At 40.7% G+C, this 21,638-nt stretch overlaps 1 protein-coding gene across 2 annotated transcripts in view; it reads right to left on the reverse strand.

Annotated features, from left to right (window-relative positions):
* Window positions 1–398: 398 nt before the first annotated feature.
* The window catches only part of SLC12A4 (solute carrier family 12 member 4), a 46,805-nt gene continuing 25,565 nt past the window's right edge, over window positions 399–21,638 (reverse strand). For both annotated transcript variants that reach the window (XM_059857125.1, XM_059857126.1), the window contains 21 exons: window positions 19,603–19,749; window positions 18,969–19,023; window positions 18,504–18,634; window positions 17,604–17,845; window positions 15,488–15,702; window positions 14,428–14,592; window positions 14,250–14,348; window positions 12,594–12,651; window positions 11,772–11,946; window positions 11,264–11,382; window positions 10,683–10,781; window positions 10,255–10,374; window positions 9,408–9,512; window positions 8,279–8,447; window positions 6,849–7,044; window positions 5,996–6,165; window positions 5,687–5,818; window positions 5,489–5,596; window positions 4,613–4,797; window positions 1,853–1,986; window positions 399–1,554 (listed from right to left, as the gene is read on the reverse strand). In XM_059857125.1, coding sequence (XP_059713108.1) covers window positions 1,463–1,554; window positions 1,853–1,986; window positions 4,613–4,797; window positions 5,489–5,596; window positions 5,687–5,818; window positions 5,996–6,165; window positions 6,849–7,044; window positions 8,279–8,447; window positions 9,408–9,512; window positions 10,255–10,374; window positions 10,683–10,781; window positions 11,264–11,382; window positions 11,772–11,946; window positions 12,594–12,651; window positions 14,250–14,348; window positions 14,428–14,592; window positions 15,488–15,702; window positions 17,604–17,845; window positions 18,504–18,634; window positions 18,969–19,023; window positions 19,603–19,749 — 2,916 coding nt within the window. In that variant the 3' untranslated portion in view covers window positions 399–1,462. The remainder of the gene's footprint in view (window positions 1,555–1,852; window positions 1,987–4,612; window positions 4,798–5,488; window positions 5,597–5,686; window positions 5,819–5,995; window positions 6,166–6,848; window positions 7,045–8,278; window positions 8,448–9,407; window positions 9,513–10,254; window positions 10,375–10,682; window positions 10,782–11,263; window positions 11,383–11,771; window positions 11,947–12,593; window positions 12,652–14,249; window positions 14,349–14,427; window positions 14,593–15,487; window positions 15,703–17,603; window positions 17,846–18,503; window positions 18,635–18,968; window positions 19,024–19,602; window positions 19,750–21,638) is intronic.

The raw sequence follows: 21,638 nt of genomic DNA on the forward strand, positions 1-21,638 counted from the left end.
AGAACGAGCACACCACCTAGCCAGAGCCCATGGGACAGAAATGGGTCAATCCCTTCCCTTTTTCCAGGTCCCAGGGATGTTAGCTCACACCTGCCCCTGGTTTGGATCACCACTCTGCCAGACACAGAAATCTCTCAGCTTGTGTGTGTTCAATAGTCTACAGGTGCAGAGCTCTGTGTGCTGGGGACTCTAGCAGTGCCAGAGGCTTCCCTCCTCACACACACACCCAGCTGCTCTCAAGTCCAAGCTGGCAGCACGCCCATGCACGACTTGTGCCATCTGGGTGAGCACCCAGCCCCTTGGCCCTCAGCTGGTGGGTCCAGCAGTGCCAGTGTTGGACCAGGCAGAGGCTCCACCTGCACAACCCAACCCACCCCACACACAGAACAGAGAGCAGGTTCAAAGTGTATGCAACATTTTATTGAAAAAATACGAATGTTCTGTACATAAAGTACAACTTAATGGGCTTGATAAAATCTCCAGAGACTTATTGGTTAATATAGGTCTTCTTGTCTTCTTTTCCCTCTAAGGGCATAAAGCATACAATGAAGCAGCAGGTCCCTGTACTTGTGCAAGTGCAATCCCATCGCTGTGCGTGCAGCTCAGCACCTGGCTCTACACGGGACTCCAACATGCCCAAAGTACTTTTGATGGATGGTCTGCAAGAAATTTAAAGCATGGAAGAACTGCACAGGACTGGTCCTTCAATCCACTGGTGATTCAGAATTTATTGTGAGATCTCTGTTCTCCTAAACAGTCTGCATCTGCATATCCAATATTTCTGACAAATAAATACAAAAATAAATAGGGATCTGGCCTCACAGAACCTGAAGTCTCAGAAGCAACAAAACTTTTAGCAAGCTACATACATAATTTCAACTAGGTCAACATAATTTATTTAAATCTCTATCAATAAATGTATTAAAAGTATAAATTCTTACCCAATACTGAGAGTTTAGTTCTGGAAATAAACCCAGAAAAGGAAAGCTTTTTCAGTCCTCTCTTAATTCAGTGTGCTCTTAGAAAATGCTTTATAGCTGAACTTCAGCAGAAACTAGCTGCTATATAATGCACTTCTATCCCCCAAACCTAATATAAAAAGCTTTTTTAATCTTTTTACAGTAACTGGCTTTCATGTCCTAACTTTACATACAGTTACTAAAAATACTGCACATAGCAGTGCTGACTAAAAATAGGTTTAGTGTTAAAACTACATGCACAAATGCTGGGGTACCAAAGCAGAAACTGAATAATGTGGCAGCTTCACAATTTATGTTGCTAATTGGATGGTGTAACAAATACTGCAATCCCAAAAGATATGTATGTTGCAAATGGAAAAACAATGAACAGGACTGGATGAGGAGAAAGTTAGGCGAAAAACCTTTTTTTCTTCTCTGTTTAGAACTGGAATGTCCGTAATGGCCAAGAAGGAAAATGTAGCCCAGGGTTAGAAGCTTCTAAATCAGGAGTAAATGGTGATGACTTCTCGGCCACCACCTCTCACAAGCAGTACTCTCTCCAGACCCTCAGTCAAGACTTCGAGAAACTCCATGTCTGGTTCAGTCAAGTCAAGGACAAAATGCACCAAAACCAAAACACACAGGAGTTAGACCAGGGCCAGCTCACAGCCCTCAGCTCTGATCTCACTTAATGCAGGTATCCCTCCAAGGACCAAAATACTGTGAGTTTGTGTTATAAGCAATTACCATCTTGCAGCCACAAGCCAGTACCCTCCACTCAGGGAAAACTTGGTCACATATTACAGCTCAACAGCACTGGTGGCCAAGTGAATTCAAGAGAACAGACTAAAGAAAAACCTTCTGCGTGGCCCAGGCCTTGCCTGAAAGGATACAGTTTTCATCTCCATCAGTATTCTTTGGAGGACCAGGCATGTTGAGGAGCACAAGTCTGGCATCATGGGACCTATTTACAATGACTTCATTGAGCTTCACTGCTGTGTGCATCCTTCGGACATTGGACTGGTTCCTGTAGGAGAAGCACATTCAGACTTACTGTCAGAAACACACCTCTGAACACTCAATTCCTCAAAAAGCATACTGAAATTTCCTAAATATCCTGTTCAATGTCAGCTCCACACAGCGATTTCCTTCAAACTTCATGATGAAGATGCATAAGACATTTCCCAGACTTACTCAGGTACAGCTAGTCTGCTGGTTTTAAGATCTCTGGAGTCAAGTCCGGTTTAGAAAGTTACACTGCTCTTCAAAAAGCAGTCTTGATAAAGATGATTTAGTGTGGCATAAGAAATTAGAACACAGTTGCACTAGGGGATGTGCTCTTCAACCAGGGTCAGTCCTGACTGCAGGGCCTCCCATGTGGGCAGCCCTGCCAGGAGCCCTCAGCCCTGGCAGCACAGGCACCTCTCCAGAACCAGCAGCACCAAACTCCCCCAGTGGCCTGGGGACCAGCAGGAGCCTGGCACCACTGTGCTCAGCCACACTTGCCAGGAGCACACTTCCCTCCTGGTGCTGAACAGCAGTTGGCATCTCCAGAGGAAGGCTGGGCCACTACAGACTGCAGTCACAGGACAGGGAAACAGGATGGCAGCCCAGAACAGGATGGATGTAAGGGGCTTTTCTGGAGGGTTACATGGATGTTAAGCCCTCCTTCAGGACACTAACCAATCTCTCTGCCTGGCTGTTTACAGGAAACACTTTTACCCAGATGTCTCTAAAATCTCAATCACATTTTCAAACTTGAGCAGCCACTTAGTTCAAAAGCTAGGGGAGAAAAGGGAAATAGGTGCAGCATAATCTCACACACCTCCGCTCCATAAGAATCCAGGCTAAGAGAGGTAAAAGCATTAATTATTTGGAATATATTAACACAAAATAACATCAATTCATGCAAGAATAAAACTCAAAAGTAATCTTTGGGGATTTCAAGCCTTCTTACATGAAATCAACCATTATTCTGGTAACATAAAAGGAATACAGAAATAAATAAACTTATCCAAGTTTATATATTAGAATATATTTATACTTTTGAGGCTTTTCCACTTGAGTTTTTGTCTTCATTTTAATGTAATAAAAATAAGTATTAGTAGAAACAAATGAAATATAAATCTGTGCTTTCATTGATTCAGCTTTGCATGATGAGTGAAACTCTTTAATAACCTTGCTGGTCTTCTGAATATTCAGATTTGCAAAGAAATAATTTATATGCACAGAAAGAAAATGTGGTAGGAAGAACCATGTTTATTATGCTAACAGAATAATTTACCACTGTGAATTACCTCCCTGTTACTTCATGTTCTTACTCAATTTGGATCAAGGACACCCTCTGTCTTTACCACATCAGCTTCAGAAAGCCAGGGACAACACTGAGGCCAGATTATGTTTACAGAAGTGAGGAAAAAGCCAGCAGCAGGAACATAGCAGTTGTTAGCTATGTATAGTTTTGGGAAGGAAGATGAAAACTAAATGTGTGGTTTTCTCTAAGGTGATATTTAAAACTGGCATCTCCCCAGTGATCTGAAGGTGTAGGCTACAAGAAAGGGCTTGTTTAGTGCCCAGAAACTGCCAGAACTAACATCCTAGCAGTGTTGTGCAATGAGACTTCTCTAAATGAGTAATATTTCCTCCTCCTTGTGTCATACTCTGCTTAGGAAAATAGGTTCAGACTGGAATTGTTTTCTATCCTTAGTTCTCATCAGGACAACTCTTGTAGTTTGTTACATCCTACTTATAATGATACTTAGCTTAAGTAGCTAATCCTGCTCCCTTTAAAACATTGCTGAGACTGCTCAACTCTAGTGCCTTTTCCATCAGTACACACAGTTTTCCTGCTTTTATCTGAGGAAATTAAGCCTTTCCTCTCAACCATCTTAATGTACTTCTAATTTAAATAACAAACTTACACGATTTCCCACCCTCTGAAAGCATGGAAGAGGAAAAAGTACAGGTAGTTAACACCAAATTCAGCAGAATTTCTACAGTAGGATTCAGCCTAAAACAGATTTGAATTCTGATTTATGAGGAAAAAAAATCTGGAACTTTGCCAAGTATGCAAAACTGAGCTCTTCATGTGAGATGTAGGACAACAAAGAAGTCACAGGAGATTCACACAGTTTTACACAAAGCCATAACAGACCTTTACTTCTCACTCTTCAGTGGTAGCAGCCCAGCTGCTGTTACACACCAGTGCTCCTGCAGCAGCAACTCTCAGAGGGTTTATCACACACAGATGCTGCTCCAAGTCATTCATCACCATCTCCACAGCTTCTTCTTTGTGGGTTAAACATCCACACCACACACTAGACAGTGAAATTATCACCTTTTCTTTTAAATTCTGATTAGATCAGTGAAATTATCAGGGTGTTTCATTGAGGGATTTGGGAGACAGTAGGGAAGTTGTCACAGGATTTAACAGTTCCACTTTAGCATTTGGCTATACCAAGTGAAATACTGAGGGATGTGTGCACATTTGATTGGTTAGAGGTTTCTGGAGAGGCTAACTGCTGTCTTTTCATAGCCAGGTCTCAATCTTTACAGCACAAGTCCAAACCAAGGATGAGGAAACAAAAGATAATAAAAGCACAGCACATGTAGAGCTTCAAGAGATGCAAAGTGTAGACTTAGAGAAGACTCACGGCTTAATGGTGATGAGATCCCTGAAGCTCCCCACAGCACTGCCTCGGTTCCGCTTCTCAGCATCACATTTCTCCTTTGTCCAGGTCATCTGGATATTCTCAGGAACAGGGTCCCCCTCATCTTCCTCATCTGAGTAGAGGCTCTCCAAACGTGCTATTGAATGTCTGTCCTTGACAAGCTGAGCCTGGAGGGCACACGAGTGACCAGGTGAACTAAGACTTGATTTTATGTTCTCTGGTAGGCATTAAATAATTACAGACCTTTTGTTCCATTCTATCTTTTATTTTGCTCACTCAATTTAGCCCTCAGGAGAGTTCTGATACCAGACATCTGCCCTAGCCAAAAGTCTTACATACCAAACTGACTTTGAACAGTTTTGATGGGTGTAAGCCAAGCAGAATTTGGACTGACAGAAGCCTGCATCTATACAAGAAAAAAATGTCAGTCCAGCTCACATCGTGACATGGTCAGGAACAACAGACAAGACCAGCCCCAAAAAAATGTATTTTAGTTTTGACAACTAAAAAAAAAAAAAAAAAAATCTTAACAAACCCATGCAGAAAAGATGGATCATCTTTCATAGCTACATGTCATAGACATCATAGTCACATGTCCTACAAGTCCAAACTGGAAAGACATCTTCAGTAGGAAAACAGGATATGCTATAAATTGAGACAAATACCGGATATAAAGAAAAAAAAAAACAAGAACTACATGCAATTTTGGGAAACAAAAAAAGCTGCACTAAAAGTATTTCCTTACATCTTTAGAGCACAGGAGTTAAATTTAAGCAGCAGCTACATAACACACTGCTAGGAAGGCCCTTTGTGTCATCCCCCTCAGCAGCCCACAGAGAGCAACCACAAATGACATACCTCCCTTTCCCTCTCAGTTTTTGTCAGCCTCATTTGCCTCAGCATCTGAGATCTCTGCTCCATCATAAGAGTTCTCTCATAAGTATATGCTGAGATATCACTATTGTGCTGCAGAAATAAGAACAAATATTGCAATCAAGTCATAACCAAACATCATCACATGCATAATAAAGTGAAAAATGGGCTCAATTCCCTTACCATTTCTACCACTTCTACCTCTGCCTCTATTCGGAGCTGATAGAGGAAGGTAGCCAAATCTTTTTTCATCTGGATGCTGTTATCATCCATCTGAGCAACAGTAAAAATTCTCATTTTGCATTTTCTCCAAACCTGGTGAGGGAACACCAACTCTCAGTTATTTGAACCAATAACACTTTGCTCTACAAAACAGAAACTTAGCAACATGTCCATTCTCATTTATCAATACAGGCTCTACAACTGGACCATGTTTCTTTAAACTAAAGAATGCAGAAATAGGTGGGGGGCACTCTCTGCGTAGCTGCTTACTTTGTGCTGTTTGAGAAGAAAAGGAAGCAACATCAACATGCCTCCATCATGCACAATCCACCACACATCAATGTTGCCTTCGTTGTAACGCTCGTGGTTGCTGGGGTAGAAAGAGACATTTTTGGGAACCAGCAGAGCCAGATGAGCTGCGGTTGTGCAGCGAACAGTACCTGCCCAGCAGGGGAAGAACACAGTTACTTCCAATTCTGCAGCAGTCACTTATGGCTAGAAAAACACTACTCACTGAGCAAGTGTCAGCCAACCACAGAAGTCATCACTTAACTAAAGAAAAGTATGTACAGCAAGGCTTGCACAGACAGGTCAGTCCCCGTGACAAAGCCAGGATAAGCAGACTCAAGGAACACAAGCCTTATTTCACACTGGAAAGTAAAGCAGCAACCTTCAAAGCTAAGTATGAGGAGACAGCATCTGCTCTGTTCTAATTTGATTAGGCAACTGGAACACAGTAGAAGAAGAGAGAGGCAAAGGAGAGTGTTATCCACTAGAGAAGGATCGGTTAGAACCACTGACAAAACAGGGATTATCTAGGAAACAAAACCTGGCTGGTTTGCCACAAAACCGGCAAGTCTCAAGCCCATAATTTTTTAACCATTCATTAGAAACAGGAGTTTTAGCTACTAGATTAATCTTTCAAGATCTTTCTTAGGTCTTCTGCCTAAAGGAACTGGTATTTCAAACAGAGCAGTTTTGTGAGAAAATACCTGCTTCTCCATCAATACTAGAAAAAAAGACAAACTCAAAACCAATCTTACAGAGATTCTGTTAAAATCACATGTGTGTAATTAACATCTCTGTTCACAATTTCTGATCACACCAAACCTTTAAAGCTCACCTATAAATGTCTTCCAAGACCTTGGATCTTCACTCTGTCTCCAGCCATAGGGCCACCCCAAAACCACAGTGTTGTGCTTCATGCCACCGAGTCCACAGGACTGGATCAAGTGAGCAATTCCTTCTCGAACTTTATTGGCGACAACTACTTGACAAAATCCTTTCACCTTCTCAATTTCCATCATATTCTTAATAGTCTGAAAGACAGACAAGGAAAAATCTCAGTTTTCCTTTCCAAAAAGAACTCCTTTATAGACAGAATATTTCTGTCATGAAATTACAATGCAAATTCCGGGTTCACATGTCCATAGGTAAAACATATTACAATGCAAAGTTCTGCTCATCAGATTTCCTTTATAAAACAAAAGGGAAAACACCCACTTGTTTAAAACACAGTTTCTTTCCAGACATCAGCATTTCTAACAGATTAAAGTAAGGATTTTTTGGTTTGTGGTATCATCTCTTATTCATATTAGTAGATAGTGGTATCTGTGGAACTATTCTACTTCCCATTTTCTAATTCTATAACATTCACCTTTTTAAACCCAAGGCAAATTGACTTCATTTGGATTTCCAGTTTCAGATTTCCATATAACATGCTGTGTTATATTAAATTTACAAATATAAGCACCTAATCCCCCACACGAGCAAGTATACCTTTAATTGGTTTAAAAACTAAATAAACTCGATCAACACATAGCCCATTAATTAGCTTTCCTTTTGTAACAATTTTCCTACAGAAAAAGCCTCTGGGGAAGAAAGCGAATACACTGAAGCTATACAGATGCAAACAGGGCTATGATGTCTTGTTTACACAATGAGGAAGATTAAGCAATTTATTAAAAAATTTTCAGGACCATCCTTCGATGCTTTTTGTAATAAATTTATCAACACACTGAAAAAGAACACATTTGCTAAGTTTAACAGTTACTGAACTCACAGAATCACTAGGTTGGATGAGACCTTTAAGATCAAGTCCAACCCATGCCCTAACACCTCAACTAACCCATAGCACCAAGTGCCACATCCAGGGGTGGTGACTCCACCACTTCCCCAGGCAGACCATTCCACTACTTTATCACTCTTTCCACAAAAAGCTTTTCACTTGGAATATTCAGAAAACTAAATGGACCCCTTCCCTCCATGAAGTTGCATACAGAAACTTCTACAGTCATGATTGCCTATAAATGAAGGCAGTTTTATGCAGTAAAGCTGTTTACAATGGTGAGCATTGATCTGCAATCCCAAAGGCACAACTGGCAGCTGAAACATTTATGCAAGTCCCTCACTGAACAGCTGTAGCACTGCTCAACTTGTTCTGTGTTTCATGGAAGCCTTATCAAGATGCTTTTTTCCACGTATGATTACGAAACAAAATTTTGCATTACCTGCCCACTCACCCCTTTCTGCTTCAGGGTTTAGGACACTGACCTGCTCAGCAGCCTGGGCTTCTCCATAAGTTTCCAAGAAATTCCCTTGGATGACTGATCCTATGATAGTCAAACCTTTACCAGCTTTCAGCTGGGATGCAAACGTTAACAGTCTAGGATATTTTACATGCAAATCTTCATCAAGTTTCAGAAGCACCAGCAACTGAGGCCTGGAGAAAATAAAAAAAACAATGTATTTTTTAACTTAAATTTTAACAATAAAAGGTAAAACTGCCTCTCATCACTTATATTGTGCTTAAATTTTAACTCTGAAGCATTCTTTCTGTCTCTCACACATTCGAGGGATTTTACTTAATATTTTGTTTCTCTTGGTTAAAAGTAGATGTGAAACGGTGGGAATTCTGCTGCTGCATTGTGCTGAGAGTTATAAAACCTGCTGATAGACTCAGCTTGAGAGGCTTGCATTAGTGTTTTATTTACAGGCATGTTTTTCAAGGCTCTTTTAAGTACTATTGGAGCACACATAGTGTTCATACTGTAGGGCTGTTCTCCCAGATCTATCAGGATTCTTGTGCCAAGAAAATATCTGTATTCTGTCTCCAGAAACCTGGCACATGGAAAACACAAATATTTTCATCTAAACACAGATCCCACCTGCCTGCTGTTCCTTAAGGTATTGCTACACAATAAATCCAGTCACCTTCTGTCTGAACAAGTATAAAAAGATTTATAAAGCTCTGCCTTTGATGGATTCCTATTGCTCTTGTTCAGAGCCCAGGGGCTGTGCAATGCCACACCAAGACAGGGCTCTCGCCCACTCTGCTTTCAACACCAAGAAGGGATGACATCAGAAGGAATAATGTTGGCCACTGCTCATTTCCTGGCCTCTACACCTCTGTACTCACAGACCTCCAGTCTCCCCAGGTTCCACTTCTGAATTCACCAATTTGGAGTCCAGTTAAAGATCCAAAGGGCACTAAAGGTCTGCCCATACAGGGTCCACACAGTACCAGCTTGGTAGTCACTGCAGACAGGACAGCTTACTGCAAACTCAACACTTTTTTAATATCCTGGCCATTTAAGTTCACACACTCGTTTAGGGTCCAGTTTAATTCCTTGAGTGTAAGCAAATAACCATGCCAGCCATTTCACCAGTCCAGGGTGAGTACCTCCAGTTCTTGGTGTGTGGAGGGCCCTCCTCCAGCCGGAGCAAGGCGTATCTGGCAGCGCTGAGCGACAGGCCCCGGATGCCATCACCCCACTCCTTCTCTGCTCTGTGAAGAACAAACACTTCAGCCAACACATGGCTCCAGGAGCACTCACCTGCATGCTTACATTAGCTGTAGAGAACTGAGCACCTTACAGAGAGTTTAATACCATGATATGTATGGCATCTACATTTATAATTTGTGCATGAATGTCTGCCATACCACAGATCACGAAAGAAAAGTGAAAATGTTTCAGTCAAATATATATGAGGAACCACCATTCTGGGCTTAATTTGCAATCAACACTACAGAGAAGGCTTCCCAAGCATATACAAACACCTGGCATTTCAACACCCAATTTAGTTCCTAGGCCAAATTAAGTTAGAAAGCCACACTACAGCCTGACTCCGTCCAATGCTATCTCCAGCAACCCAAGCAGCCAATTCAACTTTTCAAGGACTGTTCTAGACAGACCTTTGCACCAGATAAATTGGAATATAATGGTTGGCATCAGCTCTTCTGGGCCTGAAGTAATCATGCTCAGTACACAGCAGATAGATCCCAACCAGCTTTCTACTTCCTGTGATTCATGTTTCACCTAACACCCTTAGAGGCTTAACAACAAAGTATTTCAGGGACTTTTGCTTAGCAGAGACACAGTAAAATAATGAAAACAAAAATTAACTAATAAGGAAAGCCCTCCAAGTAATCTCTGGACAGTTCCTTTTCCAAATGTGAAGACTCTAGAGATAATTCATTCAAGAGATCCAGCCTCCCTCTTACCCTTTCTTATCCAGGTAATACTTACCCTTGGTACTCAATGTACTTGTAAATCATGCCTGCAATAAGCATAGCTACCAAAGCATAATACCAGGATGAAATGAACATCAGTGCCAGGCAAATGCTCATGCCTAAAAATGAGAGGGCCCTAAAACAAAAAGCAAAGGTATTAATAAGTAGTGGGGCAGAAAAGCTTAAAAAACAAGTCAATTGCATTCTTGGTCTTTTTTATTTAAACTGTCTGTGCTGAATTGGCAGTGAAAGTAAAGCCCCGGATGTCCCCAGTCCCACCAGTTTTAGCGTTCTGTTGTTAAAATGAAACTCTTGTGCCATGACATATCTGAGTCTGGCTCTCGGGTACAACTGATACCCAGAGCAATAGAAGAGCTCCCTGCCCTCCTGAGAAGGTTCCCAGGTGCAGACTGCAGGCTCAGGAGGTGCCAGCCCTCCACTCACCAGTGGTAGTATTTAAAGCGGGGCCGCCAGTTCGGGGTTCGCAGAAGTGTCTGGACTGCACATGCAAGATTAACAAAGAGGTAACACATCAAGAAAAACCTGCAAAACAGAAGTGCAAAACCTTTTAGCATGCACATTTATAGATCCTGGCATATATTATGATTACATGGTTGATTTCAAGTCAAAACCCCCCTGCCCTGTCCCATGCCCTGTACCCCTACCCCTCTGATTTTTATTAGCCTGAACTATCAGCATAAAGTAGCTGAAACAATTTTTTAATTGGATCAAGTTAGATCTGTTCACAACATAATGCTGTCACTGTTCTGTGATTAAAACATTTTTTCAAACCAAATAAAAACATAATAAAAACTTGCTCATTCACAGAATACTCCAGAACAGAAACAAACAGATTTATATGTAGAGCCTGAAGTCAGAGGATTCATAGAAATTACAGACATGGAACTCAGCTCTGGGAATTTGCTTTACTGGTTTAAGACATAGTTCTGAATAACAACCAAACTAGCAAAAGTCAAGAGCATTTCTATTCCCACCCATGAGATAGCAACCAGGCTGTTTCTTACATTGAGAGGATTGGAGCCACCATGTCAAGTGAAGCAATGAGGATTCCCAGCTCAGCAATTAATGCTGTTAACAGAAGAGCCCACGTGGGTTCACCATTCGCTTTTCCATGACCAAAGATCTGAAGAAACAGAAACATTAAGCACATATTCCTGGTATTTCATAAGGTTGTAATGGGAAAAAAGAAAACTATATTTTTTTTTTAATCAACAGTAATTCTCCTTCATACTTCCTTCTCTAGTGCAAGGAGTCCAATTATTCTAATGGCTTGCCATGCTTCACAAAATTAAATGTTCAACTTCTAGATAAATTTACCCCATAAGTCTAGTTAAAAATCCTTCAAAGTATTCTTTGTTTTCAACAAAAGGAAAAAAACCCATCGAAATAAAAACTACTGCCCCTCCCTTCAGCACTGGGCAAACTGGGGAGAGCAGATCTGACTTTCAGGGCCCGCAGTGAGGCAGGCAGCTGGCGAGGCAGCAGGAGCAGGGAGCCCGTGCAGGTACGAACCCAGAGGAAGGGGATGATGTTGTCCTTGGCGATGGCCTGCAGCAGGCGCGGCGCCCCGGTGAGGCTCTGCAGCCCCGCGCCGCAGGTGGAGAAGAAGGAGCCGATGACGATGACCCAGGGCGAGGGCCAGGACAGCGTGCCCACCACCAGGTTCCTGTTCACCGCGTCCCCAAACCTGCAGCAGCAACACACCCGCTCTCGTACTCTGAGCACTGCCCTGAGACTCATCTTTGGGGTTTTCAGGGCACTTTTAGTGTGTCATTTAAATACTATTATTAATAATACTGCATTTTTAATATGCTGTGCTGTATTACTAGTAATACTATATTATTTTCTTAACTAGAGAACACAGAAAGTAGCAAATAATCTCATATCTAAGCCAAGAATCAAATAATCTCATATCTATGCAAATAATCAAATATCCCTGATATACAGATTGGAAGTGTCTCCAGCTTGATTTCAACACTTCTTTTCATTACACATATTTTAAAATTCTTGTATTATTATCACAACCTTATTTTTTTACAATTACCAAAAAACCCCTCAATTACTAAGACACGGGATGGAAAATCTGAGGATGCTATGCCACAAAATATCAAATGGAATGCAAGAAGATTCCAAAAACTCTGCTTACAATTTACACACAAATATGGTTTAAAAGGCACCCAGAAGTAAAAATTTTTTTTTAAAAATTTTTTAAATAATTAAAAAAGAAAAGAACAACAAGGAGAGGAGTGGGGCACACAGAGAAAACAGGCAAGAACACACCTACACTGTAAAAAAAAGTAAAACAAAGGAGACCATTAAAGCAGTAACACTTACTTATCTCTTAGGACAACACCTTCTATGCAGGCTCCAAATAATAACACACAACTGAAGTCTGGAGAACAGAGTGTGCTAAGGAAGCAGAATTTATTTAGACGTGGTAGATGAAAGCATTGTGGAAAGGACAGTATGTGCCTCCATCCTGTGGCACTTGCACTCCAGCTTCTCCACAAGTACATGGTAAAGCTGGCAAGGAAATTAATGCCTCACTGCTCACATGCACCTCCTAATGTTACAGAGAAAGCTTCTTCTAAGTTTCAGTTTTTAAAAAAGACAGCTTTAAATGCTACGATAAAGGAGAAAAAAATTCAAATGAAGAATTTTTATACTGAAATGTCAATTTAATCTTCTGCTAGTACAGAAGCTGATATTAAAATCTTTCTTTTCTCTCTTCTTCTCCTGTGTCTGATATTTTGAACATACAGCAAACCATTACCTTGCACATTCTTTTTTTGTATCTCTGCTGGCATTCACATCACCAATAAGTCTTTGGCTACCAGGTTTGTCATTAACTGCACTGCTTCTGCACTGGGGAGTACAAAATACCTCAGGCTTTTTGGATCTGGCATTCCAGTAAAGTTTTTGACCTTGTGAATTAAGTTCACACAAACGGTTAAATCTTGAATTCTACCCCAAAATGCAACTATAAGTTACAAACTGCAATCACAGGAGAAACACTCCTTCTGAAAGTGACAGTGTCACCCTGGTGTGGCATGAACAGGGACACATCCAGTCACCCACTGGGTGAGGCCAGAGCTGCCAGCAGAGCTGGGGGTTAAGGCTGTGTCCTCTTTTAATATTTATTACATCCACAGGAAATGCTGACTTCGTGGTACAGGGTCAGTTCCCAAAGTGACAGCAGGGAAATGCTGCACTCCTAAAGAGCTGGGACAAGCAAGCTGCATCCTGATTTACAGCTTGGCAAGTTTTGGCAAAAAAACAGGAATGAAACAGCAGAATTTCCAGGAGAGTCACTGTCTCAGCCAGCTGCCCTTTGGTGAAACTGATTCACAAAACTCTTTTGACTTATTTTTTTTTAGTTTTCTATGTTGATAAATTGTCCTTCAGGACACCAAGAGCTAGATAAAGCTGAAAGATCTTGGCTCATCTCTTCTTGAGTAGGAGAGCAGAGATGAAGACAGTCCTTCCTAAGCAAAGCTTCTGTTGTCCTAAGCCCTGAAGAGCTGAAAAAACATTTGGGAACATTGTCTAATTTCTGACTCCAGCTTATCTTATTCTAAAATGTTCAAGAAAACCTATACTCCTTAAAGTCACTCCAAAGAAAAGGCTTTCTTTTAAAAATAGGAACCAAAATTATGAACTCTCCCATTAAAGCCTCCCCTCATCTTAATGTTTCACTGCAACCTAAAAAACAAAAAAATCTCCAAGTAAACCACCAGCAAGAACAGCTAGAGATCACTGTGTAGCAAAGAACAGCAATGGGAATGCAAAAGAAAAGAATCCACCACAAAAAAAGAAGATGGAAAGTAATGGGATAATAATTACAATTCTTTCAGCTTTAGGATTAATGTTCTGTTGTTTTGGGTTTTTCCCTGCTGGCCAATCATACTTGCACTGACAATTTGGTGAGCTGAAAGCAGTTCCAGAAATCAGACACAATGTCCCAGCACTCCAGCAATTTGAAAAGGATACAGACCAGTGACGTGGTGACAATGGCAAGAATTGTTCCAACAGGGATGGACTTCTGTGCATCTTTGAGGTCCCCTGATCTGTTTGAACCAGCCATGATACCTGAAAGTACATTTTGGTAAGACCACAGGGCAGGAGGAAGCTCAGAGCCCCAGCAGCTCCCTCATGCCAGCATTCTCACCAGTCACTGAAGGGAAGAAGATGCCAACCAGCACCATGAAGGACGTGGTGATATCCGAGAGCACGTACAGGTGCAGGTTGCTCTTCTGGCCTGCCACATCCACAGAGGGCTGATGTGCTCTCTCCAGTATCTCTCCTTTCTCCAAATAATTGCTCCATAAGTTGTCTTCAAGGTTATTATCAGACCACAGAAAAGAAAAGAAAGTTTCAGTTCAAACCTGGTCTCATTAGAATGGGTTTACAACTGAGGGTTACAAATGCAATCAGTGACCAACACAGGAAAACCACAAATATGTATCAATAGTCTACAGAAGTCTAAGCAACTTAAACTTTATTATTACTATATGTAACATGTTTTAACCTCATACCTACTTCAACCAAAGGAAATACACTGAGTATTTTTATGAGCCACCACACAACACAGTAGCTCAGAGAATGCAAAGCAATATCAACCAATTTTCTAGACAGAAATGGGTTTGCTCTTCACTCAGTGAAAAAATTACAGAATTATATGTTTGGCATTTGAAATTCCACTAACAAATGCCAGGTCTTCTTGTAATCTTAGAAACTAGAGTGCTGCTTTCTGTGGAAATGGGAACCTTTGGCACTCAGTACCTGCTCTCTGGTGTTCTTGTCAATAATGAACACTTTTCAATTACACTTTCTTCAGGAGTGGGCAAAGAAGGACACACGTTATTTCTATAAAAATACTCTTATCTTTCAGGGTATAATCTTCACCTGTCTAAAGAGAGCTGTCACTATGGAGTTCTGAAAAATTTTAATAATTTATTCATGTTAGTATAACTTAAAATTACAGCTGACTGAAATTATGAGATGAACAAGGGAAATGTAATCAATTTTACAGGAGATAAGTACTGTGTCAGCACAAAAGTTCCATCTCCTCTTTTTAAAGGTTATAAGACTTTCTTTATTGAAGACCATTTTCTTCACTGTAATCATATTTCTTCATTCCTTTTTTCTTAACCAGCAGGGAAGAGTTTGACCCATTTCAGCTGCTCAGCATGCCTCCTCTTTTAGGAAAAAAAAAGGTTCTACCATACCTATTAGGATGCCACTAGCAGCTCCTGGAATTCCTGCTATCTCTGAGACATTGTTCATCAGGAAATATTCATCACAGTGTTCAGTGGTTAAGTTTGTGCTGTGGCAGAAGAGTTCCCAGAGCTTGGAGGCCACAGTCATGTTATCCTTAACTACAGTTTTGGCACAAACATCAAACTGATCTCTTGACAGAGTCCTGTTGCCCAGCATGCAAATCCTGGAAGGGAAACATGAACACCAGAGATTTGGGATGGGAAAATGAAATCCACACTTACCCATACTTATTCTTTTATATAATGTGGAAACTTCAAGAGCCTCTACTGTGCTACATCATTTCTCACCTTCAAAAGAATGGTGGTAGCACAACAAAGACTGTATCTGTCCCTTTGAGGGCCAGAAACATAAAGCTACTTTTTTGATTCATGGAATTTGATTGATTTATGTTAAAGAATAAAAAGGAATAATTTAGGACAACTTTCGGGGGTTTTTGTTGTTGTTGTTTGGCATTGGTTTCTTTTTTTTTGTTAAACAGAACTACTGGAGTGGAAAAAATGTGAAGAGTATTAGAATTCAAATTACTAGATACTTAGAATATCTAAAGATATTTGGAATCTCATTAGCCCAGTTTCTAAATTGCAATGCTTGAATTGCAATACAGACATTTTAGATTCAGAATTAGGAACATACATTAAAATCACAATAAGCAAAGGTTCTTCATGTCAGCAGATATTGTCCTTAATTGCTAAAATCCTCCACTGCCTGTTGTTTCATTTAACCACAACCACCATCATTTGTTTCAGCACTGAAAAATTTTTAATCCACTTCTCTAAAGACAATTCCACAAGACAGTGATGTAACAGCTTCCTGCTCCTAAAAGTTCATTTAACTTTTCTTCCCACTGTCAGAAAACACCCACAGGAAAATAAAGCTTCTTCAATTTTAATTTTAATTAATTTTAATTCAATTTTAATTGTTTCACAGGTCCTATTTATCACTGAAGACAGGAAAATGGAAAACACAGGGCTGTTCTTGCACAGTTTGCAGGCCTGTGAACTGGAACTTCCAAGAAGCCTTTCCCTACAAAAATAAAATTAAATACACTATCTTATTACTTCAGAAAAAAAAAAAAAGGATTACACTCCAAGAAGAAAGATAGGGAAAACATTCAAGAACAATCTAAGAGATAATGAGGGGGATGTAGAGACATTGCTTTACTTTTACTGCTGTAAACCTTCACTGTTGTAAAACACTATCACCATTGGGCCTTAAATATCCTAAGGGAACACCTGAGGGCTGCAAGTACTTAGTTATGGTCAAAGCACCTCAAGATGTGAATAATTATGCAGATCCAACTGCCCTATTTCCATTCCATTCATCTCTTGTCAGCAGTATCAGCAAACACAGTTTGCATTCCTGGTAAAGCACATACATCCACATCACTGCTGCCCCAGCTCTGAGCTGAAGAAGCTGATCCCATGTTTAGCAGATCCCATGTTTAGCAGATCCCATGTTTAGCAGATCCCATGTTTAGCAGATCCCATGTTTAGCTGCCAACATGCCAAGGAGCTCCTGCTGGGTGCAGGGCAGGCTCCTGACAGACAGGGGAAGCTTTTGTGGAGCCTCACACAGCCCCACAGCACACTCCCAAGAGCTGCCCAGTTTCTCAGCAAGGAGTTGACCACAGGACCAGTTTCCAGCCAGGAGGGCAGCGTGTGGTGTCTGACTGGCTGGGGAAAAGGGGCCTGCCAAACTGCTCCCTAAGAACTCAGAAATAACCCAGCTACACCATCACTCCAACCACAGCAGCTGCAGGCCAAGGGACTGGACTGGCTTTGCAGGAAGCAGAGCAGTGCCAGCCTCCATCAGCCTCACCACGAGACTTCCTTCTACCAAAACAGTTTAAATTTAAGTGCAATAATATGTTCATTTTAGCCTGAGAAACTTCAGTTCCATGAGCCCTGCACACTGCCACTATGCACAGTCAAAAATACTGGAAGTAATTCTCAGAAAAAGGAGCTTCCCCAGAGTATCAGGCACAAGCTCTAAGTAACCCACATGAAAGCCCAACTTCCAGAGCCACAGGCAAAGCTACAGCCCCCATCCAGGAACGCTACTCACGGGAATTCAGGTGGATCAAAGATGGACTTGATAGCTCCAGCATAAATGGACAGGATGGATATTACCACACAGGCCAGGAAGAGGGAAGCAAATTTGTTGACATACTTGACACCTACAAACACCACCACTGCCATCAGGATGAGGAACACAGTGCCATAGACCCTCATGTTGTTCAGCATGGCACTGGATGCATCGTGGGCACCAGAGGGATGAAAAATTGCTGCTTGTGGCACAATATATGTCTGAAACAAGAGAAAGCAAAAGTGAGCAGGAGGAACACCAGCACAGAACTCTATGTTATAACTGGGATTGTTAAAACAATTAACTATTAACTAGTTATTAACTGTTTAAATAACTTTAGTACTTAAGCTCCACAGTTGAAAGATTACAGAAGTGACAGCTAAAATCAAATTTGCAATACAGCCAAAAGGAAAACATCTGCTTTTTTTAGTAGTGGCCAACTACAGTCACTGACACTTTTTAGGGTATTTTAAGGTATTTAACAATGCATATGTAGATTGGGGTTGTGTACTGTACCAGAAATGTAAATCACTTTGCATTCTGCAGCATGCTCTTCACTGGGAATCTTTTACAGGAAAAGCCAAGAGATAACAGCCCTGTCTATGTCACCAGTACAACTGAGCCACCTTTATCAAAGGTGAGCATTTGAGTCTTGGATTAAGTCACACTTTCATCTGCCTCGTCAGAAGAGCTCCCAGTCTGCAACTCAGAGTGTGCAGCTTCCAAAGGGAAGCACTAGAGGTAAAGAACTGGGCACCAAGGAACTGGAGACCTTCCACTCTCTTCCTGTAAATGTGTATGCAAACATGGGACAAGAGTACTGGGGCACTTTCTACATATTATTTGTCTTTAAAGCAGGATTGCTCTGGTACTACTCACCAATAAAATCTCAATGGCACCAAGGATATACATGGCTCCTGCAAATGTTGTTCCCAAATAAAAACACAGCCCTACAGCTCCACCAAACTCTGGGCCCAATGACCTAGATATCATGAAATAGGAGCCACCAGCTGTGAAACAAGAAAAGTGAGAGCAAAATTATAATTTATTGCTATAAATGTTTAAATATTCACAAAAAGAATACAACAGAATTAGATACAGTGTATCTGCTATTTTGAGGTTCAACTGAAGTATCTTTTTTGCTAGCACGCAGGTAAAAACCAAATAAATTGATCTTTAGCCTGATTGATAACAAGAAGAAATATTAGATATTAATTCAGACTTTGTATTCTGGATTAAGCAAATTTCTCTAGAATAAAACCATGTCAACAGTTATAGCAACTTAGGTTTTGGGGTTTTTTTTACCTTTTTAACACAACTGAGACACTTGCTAACTACACTTACCTGGAACAACACCATTCGTGGCAATTGCACTCATTGATATGGTTGTCAACATAGTCTGGAGAAAACAGGGAAAAGGAAGCAATTGTGTCAACAACATTCCTTAAAACATAACTTATTTCTTGATAAAATAAAGCTGCCTCTGCATACATGATACAGCATTTCTATTTATTCTGCCTCTCACTATCTAAAAGACAACAAGGGCAGCAGGAATTTAATCACTGAGCTGTTGAGACTTCTGTTTGAGAGATGGCCCCTGCTTTATCAGGTCCAACTGTGGGTGTCTGCAGACAAAGCAAGATAAGGGAATGCAGGTGTTCCTCCATCTGCAGAGCTGTGATTCCAACCAAGGCTGGTCCAGCAAAGCAGGCAGCCCACACCTGGGGCAGGCATGGAAAACAGCTATTTGCTGAACAAACACTATTTGTAAGGCTGTATTTAAACTACAGTTTGCCAGTTAAGAAGTAACAGTAAAAAAAAAAAAAAAAATTAAAAATCCTGCAGCTACAAACATGGCAAAAGTGCCTGGCTTAAATCTGACTTTTCTTAACACAAGCACCTACAATGCTGCCTCCCCAAGTTTCTCAGTAGCTTCACAGAGGTTTTGTCACATGCATTATTGTACCCAAGTACTTACACAACAGCAGCAAAGCAACACAATCAGGAAGGACTGAAGAACTCCAGCCATTCCCACCATCCAAGTCAGCCGAAGGAAGAGAATAACCCCGAAGATGTTCTGCATGCATGGCAAATACACCCCCATCAGGGTGCCCATGCTGGGTGACTGGGAAAGAAATAGTTGATATTCATTAACTGAAATTATTCAAAGCAGAGGTAACCAAAAAGGCCTTGAAGTTCATTTTTTTTTTTAAGGGTAGAAACCTGGGAAACCTAAGGTAGACATATTCAAATACTGTTTTGCTGGACTTCCACAAAATACAACATAAGCTCCAAAACCATGAATTCCTGAACAAAATGCTGTCCCTGTCACATACTTAACTAATTAACCTCAATATTTAACACTAAATAGTAACAGCAGGAGATACATTTATTTGGTTTTCTGTAGACCCATAGAATTTTCAGTATGAAACATGTCAAGTGCTGCAGACCTCAAGATAAATCCTTATCCTACTGCCCAGAGTTCATGAATTAGTTTCAAGGAAAACATACTTTTGTCATGTAACAACTAGAAAAGATTTGGAAGCAATCTGGAGACATGGATAATGTATTTTCTTCCATTTTATATATTTCATATAAAACTAATGGTGCTACCCTTTCTTAAGTTCAACGTCAGCATCAGACTCTGAATTGCTTTTGTCAGTGACTGAGAAAACACAAATGACATGACTTCACAGGAACTGCACATGACTGGCCTTCAACACAGCATCCTGCAGAATAATCATCCAAAATAAAGGCATCAAAATGCCACCACTTAGGGCTTTATTCCAAGGAATATAAAAATGTTTGTTGCATTGGTGCACCTGGCACCAGCAGCATTTCAGAGACCAGAATCTCTGTGGTTTCCTGCCAAGACATTCCATTGCTTCTGCTTTTTAAGGTTTCCTTTTGCACTTAAAATTATACTGAATTCTGAAACAGAGGGGGAATAGAGTGTGACTTCTGAAAGGCTCATCCCGTTTCATACTCCCTTCTATAAATAAACATGAATTCCAAAACACATTGGATAGACAGCATTTAAAGAAGCCCTTGAATAATCATTCAGATGAGAAGGATATTAAAGGGAGATGACAAAACTTGTTCAAATTTGACTCCACACAGGATTAACTAGGTGCAAAAATAAATAGCACCTTAATAGACAAATGAAGTCATGAACCCAGAGCAACAGTATGTAAGACAAGCAATAAAACGTGTGCCAAAAACTTTACATAAGGTAATTCAAGAGTGTGTTTCATTACACAAAGCAAAACCCTTAAAGAATCACATGTTTGAGATCTCCAGGTCAAAAGCAACCAAGGAATTTAGTGCTTCAACTTGCAATTACATGTTACAATCCAGAATTTCCTCACCTGCACTAGAAACCTGCCCTGCCAGACATGAAACAGAACAGTGCCCAAGAACACGATCTGAGCTGCTCTTCCTGAGAAGTGCCAGGAGCTGCTGACTGAATTTTTTGAAGCCAGCTTTGAAATCCTTGACTAAAGCTGAAACAGATTAACCAGACTTTTCTCATACACACCACAGCTCAGGTGAGCCTCCTGAAGGAAAGCAGATGACAGAATCATGTGCTGAGGGTTTGCACAGGAGTTACCCTAGGAGACCTACAAGCACGGGCCAGAGCTGTTCCTCAGCTGTTCCAGTGCCACAGCAACAAAACAAATCAATCCCCTAAACCATCACCTGCCATTTTATACAAATTACCATCCTAAATATCTAACCTGATCAGCTTTGCCAGGACAATGTATGAGGACAAAATGAATTGTCTCACAGTAACAGAAATGACACTTGTTACATAAGTGTCCTGATGAGGGCAAGGTAAGGAATTTTTACTGAGTTATTCCAGTGCTAAAATTGAGAAAGATCTTCATGGAGTATTATTTACAGTGTACTTGTTTCTTCAAGGAAGGGAAGGTGCAGATACTTCTGATTCCAACACTTTCATCTGATTTACACTGTGTCTTTAACCCCATAAACATAAACTCAGAAAGGACTAAA

Source organism: Haemorhous mexicanus, chromosome 12 (genome assembly GCF_027477595.1).
Source record: "Haemorhous mexicanus isolate bHaeMex1 chromosome 12, bHaeMex1.pri, whole genome shotgun sequence".
Lineage (NCBI taxonomy): Eukaryota > Metazoa > Chordata > Aves > Passeriformes > Fringillidae > Haemorhous > Haemorhous mexicanus.